The sequence below is a fragment of the Mobula hypostoma genome, chromosome 9 (genome assembly GCF_963921235.1).
Source record: "Mobula hypostoma chromosome 9, sMobHyp1.1, whole genome shotgun sequence".
In the NCBI taxonomy this organism is placed as follows: Eukaryota; Metazoa; Chordata; class Chondrichthyes; order Myliobatiformes; family Myliobatidae; genus Mobula; species Mobula hypostoma.
Genome location: NC_086105.1, coordinates 4,918,227 through 4,939,271, shown reverse-complemented (window position 1 = coordinate 4,939,271; position 21,045 = coordinate 4,918,227). Strand labels below are relative to the sequence as shown.

The 21,045-nt window shown below is 45.0% G+C and overlaps 1 protein-coding gene across 1 annotated transcript in view; it reads left to right on the top strand.

Annotated features, from left to right (window-relative positions):
- igf1 (insulin-like growth factor 1) overlaps positions 1-21,045 on the top strand; it is a 37,795-nt gene that overhangs the window by 2,586 nt on the left and 14,164 nt on the right. Inside the window, exons 2-3 of the mRNA XM_063057648.1 lie at positions 7,120-7,276; positions 18,639-18,805. Coding sequence (XP_062913718.1) covers positions 7,129-7,276; positions 18,639-18,805 — 315 coding nt within the window. The 5' untranslated portion in view covers positions 7,120-7,128. The remainder of the gene's footprint in view (positions 1-7,119; positions 7,277-18,638; positions 18,806-21,045) is intronic.

Here is a 21,045-nt window from a genome sequence, read left to right as displayed (position 1 = left end):
TTAGGTGCAGCTGTACACCTGCTGGTTATTGCAACTATCTAATCATGTGGCTGCAACTCGATGCACAGAAGCATGCGGACATGATTAAGAAGTTCAGTCGTTGTTCAGACCAAACATCAGAATGGGGGAGAAATGCAATCTCAGTAACTTTGACCATGGAATAATTGTTGGTGGCGGATAGGGAGGTTTCATTATCTCAGAAACTGCTGATCTCCTAGGATTTTTACACAGGACAGTCTCTAGAGTTTACAGAGAATGGTGTGAAAAACAAACAAAAACATTGAGCCATTGAGTGAGAGGAGTTCTGTTAATGAGAGAGGTCAAAGCAAAATGGCCAGGCTGTTCAAGTTGACAGGAAGGGGACAGTAACTCAAATAACCACGCATTACACAGTGGAGTGCAGAAGAGCGTCTCTGAATGCACAACATGTTGAACCCTGAAGTGGACGGGCCACAGCAGCAGATGACCATGAACATACACTCAGTAGCCACTTTATTAGGTACAGGAGGGTGGGGGGCCTATTAGAATGGTTGATCAGATTAATTGCCTGTAGGAAGAAACTTTTAAAATTTCAATTTAAGGGACTTTGACCATGGAATGATTGTTGTTGCCTGACTGGCTGGTTTGAGCATCTTCACTCCCATATAGCCCTCCCATTTTCTTTCATCCATGTGCCTATCTAAGAACGTCTAAAAGGACCCTAATATATCTGTTTCTATCACCACCCCGTCAGCGTGTTCCACACACTCTGGAAAGGAAGTACCTCTGACTTCCCCCCTTTGCTTTCCTTCAACCACCTTAAAATTATGCTGCATCTTATTAATTATCTCCCCGGGAAAAAGTCTCTGGCTGTCCACTTGATCTTTGCCCCTTATCATCTTGTACACCTCCATCAGGTCACCTCTCACCCTTTTCCACTCCAAAGAGAAAAGCTTTAGCTTTCTCAACCTCTCCCCATGAGACATATTCTCTAATCCAGGCGACAACCTGAGAATTTTCATTTGCATCGCCTCTAAAGCTTCCATAAACGAGGTGACCAGAACTAAACAAAAAGTGTGGTCTAGTCTGGCTTCCTAACCACCGTCTCAAAGAGTGCAGAAACCTTGCGGGATCTATTGACATGGACTTCCACACTGCTAAGAATCTTGCAATGAACCCTACATTCTGCCTTCAGTTTTGACCTTTCAAAGAGTATCGTTTCGTACTCTTCTGGATGTAAGCTCCATTTGTCACCTCTCAGCCCAGGTCAACGTCATGTCAATGTCCCGTTGAAACCTAAGATGGTCCTCTACATTAACCACAACACCACCAGCACGTGCTGGGGTTCATGGACTCGGAGATGGGTTTGTGTGCATATCATTACCATCACCTTCCTCACCAGCCAATGGGTTTCCAGGGATCTTGCAATGGGTTTAATGGGTTCAATGGGTTTTACAGCCTGGATCCATTATGAAGCAAAACTGAGATCTCAATCCAGGTCCTTGCTCTGATCAATCTACAATGTACCACTCAAAGCCACAGCCTCCTGACCTGGAGCAAGGCAAGGCACATTTATTTGTATGGCATGAAGCAGTTCAAAATGCTTTACATAAAAGAAGATATAAAAATCAAATATTTAGTCAAATATTTATATGACTTCAGATCACTTGGAAGATTATTCCAGGTATGTGGAGCATAGTAACTAATTGGGCAACATGTTAATTTGGGAGGATGTGGTGTAGAAGAATGGGGGACTGCAGGAAGTTACTGAGCATAGAACAGCTCCCACACTTGGCAGATTCTAGCCAAGCTACACCTTGCATTGAGAGAACTCTGTGTCTTCAAAGTGAGAATCCAAGGGGCTTCACTGGAGAGTGAAGTCTGTGCTGTCTGCAGAGATGCTAACGGGAGGCTGTATGAGTGAGTGAGGGGAGAGAATTGCATCACCATCTGGTATGACGGGGCCACCGCACAGGATCAGAAAGAGCTGTGGAGGGTTGGAGACCCATTTTGGCACCAGCCTCCCCAGCATCGAGGACATCTTCAGAACACAACGCTTCAAAAAGGCAGCACCCATCATTGAGGACCCCATCACCCAGGACATGCCCTCTTCTCATTGCCACCATCAGCGAGGAGGGACAGGAGCTTGAAGACACACACTCAATGTTTCAGAAACAGCTTCTTCCCCTCTGCCATCAGATACCTGAATGGACATTAAACTCACGTATACCCTCAGTACTTTATCCCTCTCCTTCTTGCACTAGCTATTTAATTTATTTTTATATTTGTTGTAACTTTTTATTATTATGCATTGCAATGTACTGCTGCCACAAAACAACAAATTTCACAACATATGCCGGTCTAATTAAACCTGATTCTGATTCTGATCAATAGATTAGGTTTGGAGATTTCAGAGGAGTTAGGAGCTGTGGGTAACTTTTGTTTATTTATTTATTTATTTATTCATCTATCTATATCTACCATATTTATTTATTGATTGATTGATTGATACAGCACAGTAATGAGACCGCATTGCCCAATTACACCATGCATCCAAGTAACCTACTAACCCGTTTGTCTTTGAACATGGGAGGAAACTGGAGCACCCAAAGGAAACTAACGCAATCATGGGGAGAACATAGAAACTCCTTACAGACAGCGCAGGAATCAAACCCGGGTCACTGACCTTGAGGTGGCGTTACGCTACCATGCGTATTTTAAGAAAACAAGAATGCTGTTGCTAAATAAGACCACACTTGAAGTATTCTGATCGGATTTTGTCAGCCTGTTATGGGAAAAATATTATTAAATTGGAAACAGTGTAGAAAAGATTTACCAGGATGATGTCAGTACCTGAAGGACTGAGTTACAGGGAGAGGTTTGGCAGGCTCGGAACTTATTCATACAGTCATAGAGCACTAGAACAGAGGAACAAACTCTTTGGCTTATTCAGTCCATACACAATTGTTATTCTGCCTAGTCCTATCAACCACACCTGGACCATGGCCCCCCATAATCTCCCATCCACGTTCTTATCCAAACTTTTCCTAAATGTTAAAATCGAACCTGCATCCACTGGCAGCTCGTTCCACGTTCACACCACTCTGAGTGAAGAAGCACCACCTCAATTTCCCCTCAAATATTTCATCTTTCACCCTTAATCCATGACCTCCATCTCTAGTAGAACTAGGGTTCATAGGCTTGTATAGTTCCTTGGGGTGTAAGAGACCGAGAGGTGGCGTTTTAGAGGTGTATAAAGTGATGAAGGGTAAATCCACCCAGTCTTTTTCCCCAGGGTTAGGGTATCCAGAACTAGAGGGTGGGAGGGGAAATATTGAGGAGGAACTTGAGGGACAACCTTTTTACACGGAGAGTGGTTTCCAATTGGAACAAGCTGCCAGAGGAAGGGGTTGTGGCAATTACAGTAATAACTTTTAAAAGACAGTTGGACAGATACATGGATAGGAAAAGTTTAGACAGATATGGGCAAATGGGAGTGGCTCGGATGGGGCGTCTGTGTCATCATAGAGCAAGGGCAACACGGCAACGTGGTGGTTGGCACGATAACTTCACGCCTGCCAGCTGTAAGAGACCAGGTTACTGGTACTGAGCATGGGTGCATGCTGCAGAAGAGGGGAGCAGTAGTGATGGGGGGGCTCAATAGTCAGAGGAACAGGCAGGAGATTCTGTGGACGTAATGAGACACCCAGAGATAGTATGTTGCCTCCCAGGTGCCAGGGTCAGGGATCTCAGATCATGTCCGGAGCATTTTGGAGGGGGGGCAGCCAGATGTCTTGGTACATGTTGGTACCAACGACATAGGAAGGAAAAGTAAAGAGGTCCTGAAGAGAGAATTTAGAGAGCTAGGTAGAAAGCTGAGAAGCAGGACTTCCAGGGTAGTAATTTCTGGATTGATACCTGTGCCACGTACCAGTTAGGGTAGAAACAGATGATTTGCCAGATAAATGTATGAGAAGCTGGTGCAGGGGGCAGGGCTTCAGGTTCTTGGATCGTTGGGATCTTTTCTAGGGGACATATGACCCGTTCAAAAGGGACGGGTTGCATCTGAACTTGAGGGGGACCAATATTCTCACAGGTAGCTTTGTTAAAGGTGTTGGGGAAGGTTTAAACTAATTTGGCAGGGGGGTGGGAACCGGGGTGAAGGGACTCAGGACAGGATGGATAGTAACAATGCAAAGATAGCTTGCAGATAGATTGTCAGGAAGGGCAGGCAGGCGATGGGACATAGTCGCAGCCAACAGGGTGAGTATTAGATCATTAGGGATGCAAAATCTAAAAGGGTGGCAAATACAGTACTCAAAGTGTGATATCTCAATGCATGGAGTATAAGAAATAAGGTGGACGATCTTGTTGCACTATTACAGATTGCCAGGTTTGATGTTGTGGCCATCACTGAATCATGTCTGAAGGATGGTTGTAGTTGGGAGCTGAATGTCCAAGGTTACACGTTATATCACAGGGATAGGAAGGTCGGCAGTGGGGGTGGTGTTGCTCTACTGGTAAAAATGGCATCAAATCATTAGAAAGTTGTGACATAGAATTGGAAGATGCTGAATCCTTGTGGGTTGACTTAAGAAACTGCAAGGGTAAAAGGATCTTAACGCCAGTTACATACAGGCCTCCAAAAGTAGCTGGGATGTGGACCACAGGTTACAATGGGAAATAGAAAAGGCATGTCAAAAGGGCAATGTTATGATAGTCATGGGAGATTTTAACATGCAGGTAGATTGGGAAAATCAGGTTGGTAATGGATCTCAAGAGAGTGAGTTTGTTGAATGCCTACAAGATGGCTTTCAAGAGCGGTTTGTGGTTGAGCCTTCTAGGGGATCAGCTATTCTGGATTGGGTGTTATGTAATGAACTGGAGGTGTTAGGAAGCTGAAGGTAAATGAACCCTAAGGAACCAGTGATCACAATATGATTGAGTTCAGCTTGAAATTTGATAGGGAGAAGGTAAAGTCTGATGTAGCAGTATTTCAGTGGAGTAAGGGAAATTACAGTGGTATGAGCGAGGAGTTGGCCAAAGTAAATTGGAAGGAGATGCTGGCAGGGATGTCAGCAGAGCAGCAATGGTGTGAGTTTCTGGAAAAAATGAGTAAGGTGCAGGAGATGTATTCCAAAAATGAAGAAATACTCAAATAGCAAAATGGTACCACTGTGGCTGACAAAGTTAATGTTAAAGCAAAAGTAAATTAGTGGGAAGATAGAGGATTGGGAAGCTTTTAAAGACCTACAGAGAGCAACTGGAAGAATCATTAGGAGGGAAAAGATGAAATATGAAAGCAGGCTAGCAAATAATATCAAAGTGGATAGAAAAAGCTTTCTCAAGTATATAAAAAATAAAAGAGAGAGGCGAGTGGATAAAGGACCACTAGAAAATGAGGCTGGAGAAATAATAACAGGGGACAAGGAGATGGCAGATGAACTGAGTGAGTATTTTGCATCGGTCTTCATGGTGGAAGACACTAGCAGTGTGCCAGATGTTGAAAGGTGCGAGGGAAGAGAAGTGGTGTTGAGGAAACAGGAAGGCTGCAGAAGGACTTAGACAGATGAGCAGGGTGGGCAAGAAAGTGGCAAATGAAATACAATGATGGAAAATGCATGGTCATGCACTTTAGTCATAGAAATAAATGTGGGGGTTGTTTTCTAATAGGAGAGAAAATCCAAAAATCTGAGATGCAAAGGGACTTGGGAGTTCTTGTGCAAAACACCCTAAAGGTTAACTTGCAGGTTGACCTGTGGTGGTGAAGGCAAATGCAATGTTAGCATTCATTTCAAGAGGTCTAGAATACAAGACCAGGGATGTGATGCTGAGGCTCTATAAGGCACTGGTGAGGCCTCACCTTGAGTATTGTGAACAGTTTTGGGCTCCTCATCTAAGAAAAGATGTGCTGGCATTGGAGCAGGTTCAGAGGAGGTTCGCAAGAATGAATCCGTGAATGAAAGGGTTATCATACGAAGAACGTTTGATGGCTCTGGGTCTGTACTCACTGGAGATTAGAAGGATGAGAGCGGGAACCCATTGAAACCTTTCATATGTTGAAATGCCTAGAAAGAGTAGACGCGGAAAGGAAGTTTCCCATCGTGGGAGAGTCTAGGACAAGAGGGCACAGGATAGAGGGACGTCCATTTAAAACAGAGATGTGGAGAAATTTCTTTAGCCAGAAGGTGGTGACTTTGTGGAATTTGTTACCACAGGCAGCTGTGGAGGCCAGGTCGTTGGGTGTACAAACTTGAGGCAGAGATTATAGATTCTTGATTGAAAGCTTACGAGGAGAAGGCCGGGGAGTGGGGCTAAGGACAGGAAGGAAGAGTCAGCCATGATTGAATGGCAGTGCAGATTTGAGGGGCCAAATGGCATAAGTTTGCTCTTTCATCTTATAGTCTTAAGTAAGGTTGGGGTTTGATTCCTGCTACTGTCTGTATGAATTGGTACGTTCTCTTCTTGACCACGTGGATTTCCTCTGGGTGCTCCAGTTTCCTCCCCCATTCCCAAAGACGCATAGGTTAGGGTTAGTAAACTGTGAGCATGTTATGTTGGCACTGGAAGCGTGGCACCACCTGTGGCTGCCCAGCACAGTCCTTGCTGATTTGATTTAACCCAAATGACGCATTGCACCGTATATTTCAATGTTTTGATGTACATGTGACAAATACAACTAATCTTTATCTCTTGGAAAGGTGTCAATAAGATGGAAAGAGTGCAAAGATAAAATCACTAGGATGTTGCCAGGACTCGAGAACCCAAGTTATAGGCAAACAAATAAAGACAATCTTTTAAATCTTTTTTAAAAATCTGATATTGGGCCTGTTTCTGTGCAGGATAACTCTGTGATTCTAGAAGCCAATATTCATGGTTTTTATAGCCTCTACCTTTGGCAATAAACTGCAACTTGAATGTTTGCTTTTTTTAAACTCTGAGATATTGCTTAACTAGAAGCCGATACAGGTCAGTGAGCAAAGGGGTGAAAGGTGAATGGGACCTGGTACAAGTTAGGACACGGCCCGAGATTTGGAAGAGCTCAAGGTTATGTAGGAAGCTTGTGACAGCTATCTGCTTTAGTCAAACACTGGTGGCTGGGTGATGGGCCTTTGACCATTGTTTCTGTTCCCTCTGCAGGCTGCAAGGATGCACCTTGCCTTCTACCCACCCATGTTCTGCCTGATGCTGTGCACGTTAACCCTGCGTGGGGCAGAAGCTGGCCCGGAGAATCTCTGTGGGGCAGAGCTGGTGGACACGCTGCAGTTTGTCTGCGGTGACCGTGGCTTCTATTTCAGTAGGTACAATTCCTTCCCCTTTTGGAGTTAGTGATAGCCGGGCACTGGAAGCCACGGGTACAAACTGTAAAGATTAGTTTTATTTTCAACGTGCACATCGTAACATATAGAAAGATGCACCACTTGCATTGACGACCAATGCAGTCCGAGGATCTGCTGGGTGGGGAGTGGGGTTGGAATCAGCCCACAAGTGTCATCACATCTGCGGTGCTAATGTAGCATGCCCACAACTTAGTAACCATTATCCACCTCTATGTCTTTGGAACGTGGGAGGAAACGAGAGTAACTAGAGGAGACCCATGCAGTCATGGGGAGAATGTACAAACTCCTTATAGACCGTGAGATACATGGGTCATGACTGGGTCAAGGGAAAATGGCTGGAGTTGCTTAGCACTTTAGTGCAAGGGTGTTTATTCGGTGCATCAAAAATCAAACCGACAAAAACTAACGAAAATAGGGAAAAGAACACTGCCATTACTTACAAAAAGATACCTACCAGAAAATACCATAATAGCTCCATACTTTGTTCAGTGTGAAATCCTGGCAATCCAATCTCTCTGCCACTGAGGGTGAAGAGCTCCTTTAAATCTGCACCAGGTCATACCATCTTTAATTACCCACAAAGTTAACATAAATCTATACATGAGTTAGAATATGATGCACCCCACAGTGTAGTTAGAATCATTTTTACAGGATAAACAAGATATCTGCCTTAAAATAGTATACAAACAACATATACACATGTACACATGCCCATTACTACAAAAATGGAATATTTCACTGTGTATGGTGGGAAAGGCTCCATAAAGCCAAACCCTTTATAAGAATATACTGGGGGGAGACGTTGAATTGCATGTATTCAGAACAATGACAGCAAAATAACAAGGCTGTGTGTGTGTGTGTGTGTGTGTGTGTGTGAGAGAGAGTGTGTGTGTGTGTGTGTGTGTGAGTGTGTGTGAGAGAGTGTGTGTGTGTGTGTGTGTGTGTGAGTGTGTGTGTGTGTGTGTGTGTGAGAGAGAGTGTGTGTGTGTGTGTGTGTGTGTGTGTGTGAGAGAGTGTGTGTGTGTGTGAGAGTGTGTGTGTGTGCATGTGTGTGTGTGTGTGTGTGTGTGTGTGTGTGTGTGTGTGTGTGCATGTGTGTGTGTGTAAGAAGCACAGTTACTGAGTGCTCTCCATTACACAGACAGTGGCGGGAATTGAGCTCCTATTGTTGGCGCTGTAAAATGTTATGCTAACACTACACTACCGTGTTGCCCCAGTGCTCCTGACCGAGGGCAGAATTCTACCTGGACTGTGGCCAGCGATGGGAGTAGAAGCTAGCCCTGTTCATCTCCTGAGACAGTGTAAATGGAACGGGTTTGACATGCATTTGACTGCGTCTTGTCAGCCCAGCTCCGCATCCTGTCAATGTACCATTGTAACCTACGACAACCTGCCAGACTATCCACAACTCCACGGTCCTTTGTGTCACCTGCAGACTTACTAATCCACCCTTCCACTTCCTGACCAAGTCACATATGACAATCAGAAAGAGCAGGGGTTCTCAGAGCAGATCCCTATGGAATCTGGTTAGTGTGATACCGTCACAGCTCCGGATGTTGGAGTTCAGAGTTCAATGCCAGCATCCTCTGTAAGAAGTCCCTGTACATCCTCCCCGTGGAAACCAAGGGTTTCCTCCCGCAGTCCAAAGACGTAACGGGTGGGTTAATTGGTCATGTAAATTGACCGGTGATTAGGTTAGGGTTAATTGTGGTTGTGGGGTTGCTGGAGCAGCTTGGCTTGAGGGCTCAGGAGGGTTTATTTCATGCTGTATCGCTAAATGAGTAAATATGAGTAACCACTGGTCACCGACCTCTGGGCAGAAAATTCTGCATCTACAATCACCCTCTGCCTTTTGTGGGCAAGCCAGTACTGAACTTACACAACCATGTTTCCTGGATCCCATGCCTCCTGACTTTCTGATTGAATCTACCATGGAGAACCTTATTAAAATCCATATTCACCACATCCAGTGCTCTACCATCATCAATGTGCTTTGTCACGTCCTTCAGGAATTCAATCAGGCTCATGAGACATGACCTTCCCCTCACAGAGCCTTGCTGACAAGAAGAAGGAGCAGGAGAAGGCTGGTACAGTTAGTGAAGCCTCTTCCCCACAGCTCAGATACCTGGGTCAATCCCAATTTAACGCATTGTCAGTGTGGAGTTTACGTATTCTCCCCACAAGTTTTTGGCAGATCCTCCAATTCAAGATTGTTTAATAAACACAAAATACTCTGCAGATGCTGGGGTCAAAGCAACACACACAACACTGGAGGAACTCAGCAGGTCGGGCAGCATCCGTGGAAACGATCAGTCAACGTTTCGGGCCGCAACCCTTCGTCAGGAAACGTTGACTGATCGTTTCCACGGATGCTGCCCCCAACCTGCTGAGTTCCTCCAGTGTGTTGTGAGTGTTGCCAAGATTGTTTAATATCATTTCCAGCGCACAAGTATAAAGGAGAATGAAATAATTCCAAAACCATGCAGACCTCCAGGTGGAGAGACCCTTCCTCGATGACTGACCTTATAACCAATACTCTGCTCCATGGTTTTAGACCTAATCGTCCAAGGTAAACAGTCTCTCAACAACCACCCTGCCAAGATCACCATGAACTTCCTACTCCCTGTGTAGGCTCCTAAGAATACTCATTTATTCCTAAGGGAATATATTCTTTACATTCCTATTGGGATATATTTCAAAAGCTTTTGAAATCCACCAGCTACGCGTGTTCTGTAGTAACTCACCAAACGTGCTTGGGCAGGACCTCCCAAGTTCCTGATCTACCACCGGGAAGTGGCTTATTCCAAGTTCAAAGTTCAAAGCCAGTTTTATTCTCAAAGTCCATATATGTCACCATATTCCTTTTCATGTGCACGTACTCAGCAAATCTATAGAATAGTAGCTTTAACAGGATCAATGAAAGCTCAACCAGAGTGCAGAAGACAACAAACAGTTATAGTTTGTAGCAATAAATAACGTGAACATGAGATAATGAGATAATGAGTCCTTGAAATGCAATCATTAGCAACAAGTGAAATAGAATGGTCGTGTATTCGCACAATCAATGGTTCCACTGAGTTGGGACAATATGTTACAGGTGCACAAGATGTTGGCGAGAGCTCGCCTGGAATACTGTGTGCAGGTGCACAAGATGAAAAGATTGAGTGGAAGCCAGAGACTTTTTCCCTGGGTGGAAATAGAAACATAGAAATCTACAGCACATTACAGGCCCTTCAGCCCACAATATTGTGCCAACCATGTAACCTATGCTAGGAACTGCCTAGAATTTCCCTACCACATAGCCCTCTATTTTTCTAAGCTCCATGTACCTGTCTAAGAGACTCAAAAAAGACCCTATAGTATCGGCATCCACCACCACAGCCAGCAGTGCATTCCACGCCCCCACCACTCTCTGTGTGAGAAACCTACCCCTGACATGCTGAGGATGTTCTACGAGTCTGTGGTGGCCAGTGCAATCATGTTTGCTGTTGTGTGCTGGGGCAGCAGACACCAACAGAATCAACAAACTCATTCGTAAGGCCAGTGATGTTGTGGGGATGGAACTGGACTCTCTGACGGTGGTGTCTGAAAAGAGGATGCTGTCCAAGTTGCATGCCATCTTGGACAATGTCTCCCATCCACTACATAATGTACTGGGTGGGCACAGGAGTACATTCAGCCAGAGACTCATTCCACCGAGATGCAGCACAGAGCGTCATAGGAAGTCATTCCTGCCTGTGGCCATCAAACTTTACAACTCCTCCCTTGGAGGGTCAGACACCCTGAGCCAATAGGCTGGTCCTGGACTTATTTCCTGGCATAATTTACATATTACTATTTAATTATTTATGGTTTTATTACTATTTAATTATTTATGGTGCAACTGTAACCAATTTCCCCCGGGATCAATAAAGTATGACTATGACTATGACTATGACATCCACTTGGTACCCATTTCCCAAGCATCTTAAAACAATGCCCCCTTATATTAGCCATTTCAGCCCTGGGAAAAATCCTCTGGCTATCCACCCGATCAATGCCTCTCGTACACCTTTATCAGGTCACCTCTCATCCTCCATCGCTCCAAGGAGAAAAGGCTGAGTTTCTCATAAGTCATGTTTTCCAATCCAGGGAACATCCTTGTAAATTTCCTCTGCATTTTCTGTATGGTAAAAACCAGAGGACATGGGTTAAGGGTGAGGGGGGAAAAGTTTAAAGGGAACATTAGGAGGGGCTTCTTCACACAGAGAGTGGTGGGAGTATGGAATGAGCTGCCAGACAAGGTGGTAAATGCGGGTTCTTTTTTAACATTTAAGAATAAATTGGACAGATACATGGATGGGAGGTGTACGGAGGGATATGGTCCGTGTGCAGGTCAGTGGGACTGGGCAGAAAATGGTTCGGCACAGCCAAGAAGGGCCAAAGGACCTGTTTCTGTGCTGTAGTTTCTATGGTTTCTATGGTTTCTATGGTATCTACATCCTTCCTGTAATGGCTAACATCTGCACTGCGCTTTCTCTGTAGCTGTTACATTTCATTCTGCGTTCTGCTGTTGTTTTCCCTTGTTCTACCTCAGGGCACTGTATAATGATCTGATCTGTATGAACAGTATGCAGGACAAGCTGTTCATGAGAATGATCTCGGGAATGAAAGGGTTAATGTGTGATGAATGCTTGATGGTTCTGGGCCTGTACCTGCTGGAGTTTAGAAAAATGAGGGGGGATCTCATTAAAACCTGTTGAATAGTAAAAGGTGAAGTGATTGGAAGAAAGTATGCTTGGGATGTCAGAGGTCGTTTTTTTATGCAGAGAGTTGTGGGTGTGTGGAATGTGCTTGCAGGCGAGCTGGTTGAAGTAAGTACATTAGAGATATTTAAGAGACTCTTTGGCAGGCACGTGGGTGGTTGAAAAATGGAGGGCTGTGTGGAATGAAAGGGTTAGATTGACCTTATAGTAGGTTCCCCCTACTGCCTGTGTTCTCCCCGTGACTACGCAGGTTTCCTCCGGGTGCTCCAGTTTCCTCCTACAGTCCAAACATGTGCAGGTTACTGGGTTAATTGGACACTGTAAGTTTTTCTGTGATTAGGCTGGGGTTAAGTAGGTGGGTTGGCAGATGGAATGGCTCGAAGGGCTGGAAAAGGGCCTGTTGCACACTGTATCTCAATCAATCAATCAATTGGTGTACCATCATGGGTCGAGGGACCTGCACTGTTCTGGACACCACACCAGGGGAAAGATGTGATTAAGTTAGAGAAGGTGCAGGACAGATTCACGGGATTTGCTGAGACTGGAGGGTTTCTGCCACAAGGAGAGTCTAGGTAAACTGGGACTGATTTCCTGAGATCAAAGGGAGGCTGAGGAATGATCTAAAAGTCATGGAAGGACTAGACAAAATGGATTTTCAATATTTTTCCCAGGGTGGAAGAATATAAAACTGTAGAGTACAGTTTTATGATGAAAGGGAGAAGGTTTTAAAGGGGAACCAAAGGGCAAATATTAGCAAAATACTATTACAGCAACAACAATTCAGGTTCAACAATTCCCGCCACTGTCTGTAAGGAGTTTGTATATTCTCCCCGTCACCATGTGGGTTTCCTCTGAGCGATACGGTTTCCTCCCACATACCAATGACGTAGGGGCTAGTCGGTTAAATTGGTCACATGGCTGTAACTAGGCAGTGTGGGCTGACTGGCCAAAAGGGCCTGTTATCAATACAATTACATAAATTCATCACGTAAAGGGTGGTGAGTGGAATGAGGAGGTGGTAGACATGAGTACAATTACAATATTTAAAAGATATTTGTATAGGTACATGGAAGGGAAAGGATTAGAGATATTTAGACAAAATGCAGGTGTATGGGACCATCTCAGAAAAGCACCTCGGCTGACATGGACGAGTTGAGCCAAAAGGCCTGTTTCCATGGTGTATGGCTTCATCAGACACATGGGACCACCACCCCACGTAGACCACCCTCCAACTCACACCAGTGTAATATTGCTGGTCCACATCCCAACCAGCTGGAGTGTGTGTTAACACCGGCCTTGTCAGCATCGTACAAATCCTGTAAGTGAATTTTAAAACATACTCAACTCTATAGAAGAATGTGTGGGGATCTCATTCAAACCTGTCAAGTATTGAAAGGCCTGGATAGAGTGGATGTGAAGAGGATATTTCCTATAGTAGAGGAGTCTAGGACCAGAGGGTACAGCCTCAGAATAGAGGGATGTCCCTTCAGAACAGAGGTGAGGAGGAATTTCTTTGGCTAGAAGGTGGTGAATCTGTGGAATTCGTTGCCACAGACAACTTTGGAGGCCAAGTCATTGTGTATGTTAAAAGCAGAGGCTGATAGGTTCTTAATTAGTAAACACATCAAAGATTACAGGCAGAAAGAGAATGGGGTTGAGAGGAATAATAAATCAGCCATGATGGAATGGTGGAGCAGAATCGATGGGCCAAATAGACTAATTGTGCTTCTATGTTTTAGAGTCAAACCCTACACTGTTTCACACCAAAAATGTGAATAAAAGGTACACAGGCAGTAAGTGTTTGATAATTGCAATATGTTTAAGTCAATCCTTTGAATGACTTCAGTGGTACAAAACTACTGCGCTGTGTCAATGGTTCTTGGGACTGCCTGGTTACAGAAGTAATTGAAATAAAACTAGAGGAAAAGAATTTTAACAAAGACAAAGGTCTCAGTCTAAGTAAGAACTGGAATTCCATTCCAAACAAGGTGGGACAGCAGAAACCTGATTGGATGAGGGCTAACCAATTAGGAGGGACAGATGATGGGGTGTAAATACCACCAGACTAGATGTGCCCAGACATGATTGCTGATGAAGGTGGCAGAGTTTGTCATCGGAACATAAGTTAAAGTCGATACCTGTATCCGGCTCTAAGTCTGAGAAGAGTTTATTCTTTAGGAACCTTTGTGTAAGATGTTTTAAGGGACGTGGGTGTTCTCATGCAGGATTCCCTAAAGGTTAATTTACAGGTTGAGTCTGTGCTGAGGAAGGTAAACACGATGTTAGCATTCATTTTGAGAGGACTAGAATACAAAAGCAAGGATGTAATGCTGAGACTTTATAAAACCCTAGAGAGGCATCACTTGTAGTACTGTGAGCAGTTTTGGTCCCCTTATATTAGAAAGGATATGTTGACATTGGAGAGGGTTCAAATGAGGTTCACAACAATGATTTTGGGATTGAAAGTCTTGTCATATGAGGAGCATTTGATGGCTCTGGGCCTCTACTCTAAAGAATGGGGGGTGACCTTGTTGAAACCTATTGAAGGTTGAAAGGCTTTGATAGAGTGTGTGTGGAGAGGATGGTTCCTATACTGAGGGAGACTAAGATCAGAGGGCACAGCCTCAGATTAGAGGGGCATCCTTTTAGAATGTTGATGAGGAGTAATTTATTTAGCCAGAGAATGGTGAATCAGAGGAATTCATTGCCACGGGCAGCGGTGAATGCCAAGTCAATGGGTATATTTAAGACAGAGGATAATAGATTCTTGATTGTTCAGGGCATGAAGGGATATGGGGGTAAGGCGGAAGAGTGGAGTTGAGAGGGAAATGGATTAGCCATGATGAAATGGCGGAGCAGACTCGATGGGCCAAATGGTCTAATTCTGTTTTTAAATTTTACAGCCTTATCCTGATTAAACCAACAGATAGTTGTTCTTCAATAAAATAATTCAGTGACATCTGCCTTTAATATTACCAGCAATTTTGATCTGTGCAGCAACTTATCTGGGGAAAACACACCTTTTAACAATGGATGAACAACTTCAGCCGAAACTTAAAAAAAACATGCGTTTCCTTTCCAGAAATAGAAATGTACAACACAGCATTTCTTCTTCCAAGTGAATTCTTTTTCTGGCACGGGGGCTGAGCTGGGGCTGTGAGCCTGCAGATTCTGGCAAGGAGCTGCCTACACAGCCTGAGCCAGACTCTCAGATGATACATCAAATCATCAGAGCTGTTTGGGTTTCCAGTTGTCTGCTGGTCAGGACAACTTCAGAATGCAAAGCACTGTGCGGTGATTGGGGGAAAATATCTACAGTGTAAATCTAGGCAATTTGGTCCAGATATATCATACTGGTTTTTTCTCCTGCTTCATGTCTGTTCTTACCTTCTGTTCTCAACATAGAACATTACAGCCCACAGTGTTGTGTCAGCCTTTTAACCTACTTGAAGATCATCAGAATCAGATTTAATATCATGAAATTTATTGTTTTGCAGCAGCAGAACATTGCAAGCATAATAATAACAAAATATAAATTACAATAAGAAACAAATATATAAATGAAATGAAATAAGAAAAAAAGAAAATAAGTACTGAAGTAGTGTTGATGGGCTCAATGTCCGTTCAGAAATCTGATGATGGGAGAAGCTGTTCCTGAAACACTGAGTTGTGGTGTGTCACTGGAATTTATTATAGATAACACAGAGCACTAGAGCACACCACAGGCCCTTCGGTCCACGATGTTTTAACCTACTCCAACATCAACTTAAACCAACTCTCCCACATCGCCCTCCGCTTTTCTTTCATCCATGTGCCTACCTGAGGGTCTCTTAAACGTCCCTAATGTATCTTAATCACAAAATAATCTGCAGATGCTGGGGTCAAAGCAACGCTCACAACACGCTGGAGGAACTCAGCAGGTCGGGCAGCATCCGTGGAGAAGATCGGTTGATGTTTCGGGCCGGAACCCTTCGTCAGGACTGAAGAGGGAAGGGGCAGAGGCCCTATAAAGAAGGTGGGGGGAGGGTGGGAAGGAGAAGGCTGGTAGGTTTCAGGTGAAAAACCAGTAAGGGGAAAGATAAAGGGGTGGGAGAGGGGAGGCAGGGAGGTGATAGGCAGGAAAGGTGAAGAAAGATCCATTTTAATCAGGATCCATTTATCACATTAATCAGGATCCATTTTATGAACATAGAATTCTCCAACTTCTGGTAATTCCCTCCCCCTCCCTTCCCCTATCCCTATGTCACTCTGCCCCCTCCCCCAGCTGCCTATCACCTCCCTCTTGGTTCCACCTCCTTCTACTACCCATTGTGCTTTCCCCTATTCTTTCTTCAACTTTCCTGCCTATCACATCCCTGCTTCCACTCCCCCACCCCTTTATCTTTCCCCTTACTGGTTTTTCACCTGGAACCTACCAGCCTTCTCCTTCCCACCCTCCCCCCACCTTCTTTATAGGGCCTCTGCCCTTTCCCCCTACAGTCCTGATGAAGGGTTCCAGCCCGAAACGTCGATGGATCTTTTCCACGGATGCTGCCCAACCTGCTGAGTTCCTCCAGCGTGTTGTGAGTGTCCCTAATGTATCTGCCTCCTCCACCACCCCAGCTGTGGTTTCCATGCACCCACCACTCTCTATGTAAAAAATTACCTCTGACATCCCCCTATACTTTCCTCTAATCTCCTTAAAATTATGCCCCCTCATATTAACCATTTTTGCCCTATGAAAAAGTCTCTGGCTGTCCACACTATCTGTGCCTCTGATCATCTTGTACACCTCTGTCAAGTCACCTCTACCCTCCTTCACTCCAAAGAGAAAAGCCCTACCTCGCTCAACCTCTCCTCATAAAACATGCTCTCTAATTCAGGCAGCATCCTGGTAAATCTCCTCTGCACCCTCTCTAAAGTCGTTAAATGGTTCTGCACTCTCTGGGCAAAGACTTTGGAACTGACAATTGGCTTATTATTGTTACATGTACCAAGATATCTTGAGACTTTCTCTTTGCCTGCTACCCTGACAGATCATTCCATACACAAGTACACCAAGGTAGTTGAAAAGGAAAACGATGCAGAATATGGTGGCCCAGGTTCAGGGTAAGTGCAGTGCAGGGTAAACCATAAAATGCAAAGGTTACAACAAGATAGATTGGGGGATCGTCTTTTATCATATGAGTTATGCTAAAAACTCATAACTCATATTATATGCTAAAAGATAGCATTCTAGCCAATGGCGTAACGGTTTCTACTGAGGGAGGAGTGAAGGCAGGTTGCTGGTGCCTTAAAACCAGCTGCTTCAGGCAGATGGGCTGATCAGCTGGGGTGGGCAGCTCACCTAGGGGAAGGAACGTCTGATCTCTGTACCAAACTGTATCGGGCCCTGCTGTTCCTTTGGGTTAAGCAGACGTGTGGAGAGTGGGAGCTTGCTACATGGGCATGTTCCCATCTACAGTACTGTACAAAAGTCTTAGGTCCATATATATATCTAGGGTGCCTAAGACTTCTGCATAGTACTGTAGTGATTTTATGTATTGCTCTGTACTGCCGCTGCATTAAAACATGCCACATGTGAGTGATGATAAACCTGATTCTGATATGGCTCTCTCTTGTGGACTGAGAGTGGGAAGGGGGCAGGGAGAGGGGAATCATGGTTGGGAAAAGGGGAAGGGAGAAGGGAGGGAGCGGGAAGCATCAGAGAGACATTCTGTAATGATCAGTAAACCAATTGTTTGGAATCGAATGACCTAGCCTGGTCTCTCATGACTGGGTGTGTCTGCACCTGCACCACCCCTGCCCCTGGCATTTCTTCTTTGCCAGCTGCCCCACAGTGCTTAATCCTTGGCATCCCCAACATCCTTTGCTCCCGCCAGATTTACAACTCGCTCTCCGCTCCACATTGACAAATACAGTACTACGCAAAAGCCTTAGGAACCCCAGCTATATATATATTTGCCTAAGACTTTTACACGGTACTGCGCCAGCTTGAGAATCATTTTCTTACAGGCATTGACAATAGAGGTTACAAAAATCAAAGAAAAACATAACAAAGACAAACAAACAAACAATGTGCAAAAGAAGGCAGATTGTGCACGTAATAAGTAAATAAATAAATAAATTGACTGGTACTGAGAACACGAATTGTCGAGTCCGTGAAAGTGAGTCCGTAGGTTGTGGAATCAGTTCAGTGTTTGAGGTGAGTGAAGTTATCCAACCTGGTTCAGGAGTCTGATGGTTGAAGGGTAATAATTGTTCCTGAGCATGGTGGTGTGGGACCTAAGGCAACAGTACCTCCTGCTGACGGTGGTAGTGAGAAGAGGACATGGCCTGGATGGATCAGAATTGGCACAGATACCATGGGTTAAAAGGCCTTCTCCTCTTCTGTGTCCTCCAGGATCTGATATACCATATTGTCCCCTTCACAATGCTAAAGATGTCTCTCAGGACAGCTTCTGCTCCCTCACAGAATACAGAACCATAGTCTGTTAGGCTCTTCCCTGTTGGTTCATGACCTCTTGGGTTCAGCAAACCTGGAGCCCAGAGTCCGATGTACGCCTTTTCATCCTGCCCACTCTACCCCTTGCAGACAAACCCACGGGCTACAGATCCAGCCTGAGGAGGTCACACCGTGGGATCGTGGATGAATGCTGCTTCCAAAGCTGTGATCTCAAGTTGTTGGAGATGTACTGTGCAAAGCCCCAGCGTCTGGACAGTTCTGCTCGCATCCAGCGTCACACCGAGAAAGGACAGGTGGTAAGTGTTGCAAGAATGACAACGGAACAGTAGAATTAAACACTTCTACTGAGTCGGCTTAGTAACGGTACTGGCTGGGCAACTTACAGCACAGGAAGGTGAGTCGGCCCACCGAGACGAAGACATGCGCACTCAAAGAGCAACCTTCTGCGCGTAGGAAGCCCAATTGACAGGCCGCACGATCAATCGGCCATGTGCACACTCACCGCATCCTCATAATTTTGTACACCCCTACCAAATCTCCTCTCCATCTTCGACGTTCTAAAGAAGACAGTCCTGACCTATTCAGTCTTTCCTTATAACTCAAGTCCTCCAGACCCAGCAACGTTCTTGTAAATCTTCTCTGTCCTCTTTCAACCTTATTTCCATCTTCCCTGTAGGTAGGTGACCAAAACTGCACAGAATACTCCAAATTAGGCCTCACCAATGTTTTAATTAACTTCAACATAACATCCCATCTCCTGTACTCAATGCTGGAGAGAAAAAAATTGAATGGCAGAGTAGACTTGATGGGCCAGAAGGCCCAATTCTGCTCTTATATCTTATAAACCTTCTCTATCCATGTATCTGTCCAAATGCCTTTTAAATATTATTAATGCACCTGCCTTGTGTAGCTTGTTCCATATACTAACCACCTTTTGGGTGAAAACCTTGCCCCTCAGGCTCCTACTAAATCTCTCCCGTCTCACTCTGAGCCTATGCCCACGCGTTCTCCATTCCCCAACCCCATGGGAAAGACAGCATGCATTCGCTCTCTTTATGTACCTCAATTATAGTTGAGGGCACATGTACTGTAGTGGTTACCACAACACTTTACAGTACAGGTGACCTGGGTTCAATTCCTGCCACTGCCTGTAAGGAGTTTGTACGTTCTTCCCGTGACTGCGTAGGTTTCCTCCGGGTGCTCCAGTTTTCTGCCACAGTCCAAAGACGTATCGGTTTGTAGGTTAATTGTTCATTGTAAGTTGTTCCATGATTAGGCTAGGGTTAAATCTGGCAATTGCCAGACAATGCAGCCCAAGGAGCCGGAAAGGCCTATTCCGAGTTGTATCTCGATAAATAGATAAAAATAAGGTCACCTCTCATTCTGTTACACCACAATAAATAAAACAAAAAACTACTCTTCCTCTCTCTATAACGCCTCTGCCCATGAATAGGGTCCCAACCTCTAAGCAGGGGAATAAACAGTCAACATTTCAGGCTGAGATTCTTCATCATGACTGGAAAGAAAGGGAGGAGAAACCTTACATTCTTCTTCTGCCCCCTTCCCCCTTTCCAGTCCCGAACAAGAATCTTGGCATGAAATGTCGACTATTTATTCCCCTCCATAGATGCTGCCTGACTTGCTGAGTTTGTCCGGCATTTTGTGTGTGTTGCTCAACATTTCCCGTATCTGCAAAACCTTTTGTGTTTAATGCCCTAGCCTGCTCGACCATAACCCACTCCCTCAAATACTGGCAAATTTCTCATAAATCTTTTCTGTGCTCTTTCCAACTTAATGGCATCTTTTCTATGTTAAGAAGACATGGCGGATTTCAATATGCAGGTAGATTGGGAAAATTAGGTGGGTGTTGGATCCCAAGAGAGGAAATTTTTAGTAAACACAAAATAATCTGCAGATGCTGGGGTCAAAGCAACACTCACAACACGCTGGAGGAACTGGTCCACACGTCCCTCCCCACGGATCTCCCACCTGGCACTTATCCCTGTAAGTGCAAGTGCTACACCTGTCCCTACACCTCCTCTCTTGCCACCATTCAGGGCCCCAAACAAGTGAGGCAACACTTCACTTGTGAGTCTGTTGGGGTCATCTATTGTATCCGGTGCTCCCGGTGCGGCCTCCTCTACATCGGTGAAACCTGACGCAGATTGGGGGACCGCTTCGTCGAGCACCTCCGCTCCGTCCGCCACAACGGACAGGATCTCCTAGTAGCCACCCACTTCAACTCTGCTTCCCACTCCCATTCAAATATGTCCACACATGGCCTCCTCTACTGCCATGATGAGGCTAAACTCAAGTTGGAGGAGCAACACCTCATATACCGTCTAGGTAGTCTCCAGCCTCTTGGTATGAACATAGAATTCTCCAACTTCCAGTAATTCCCTTCCCCTCCCTTCCCCTATCCCTATGTCTCTCTGCCCCCTCCCCCAGCTGCCTATCACCTCCCTCATGGTTCCGCCTCCTTCTACTACCCATTGTGTTTTCCCCTATTCCTTCTTCACCCTTCCTGCCTATCACC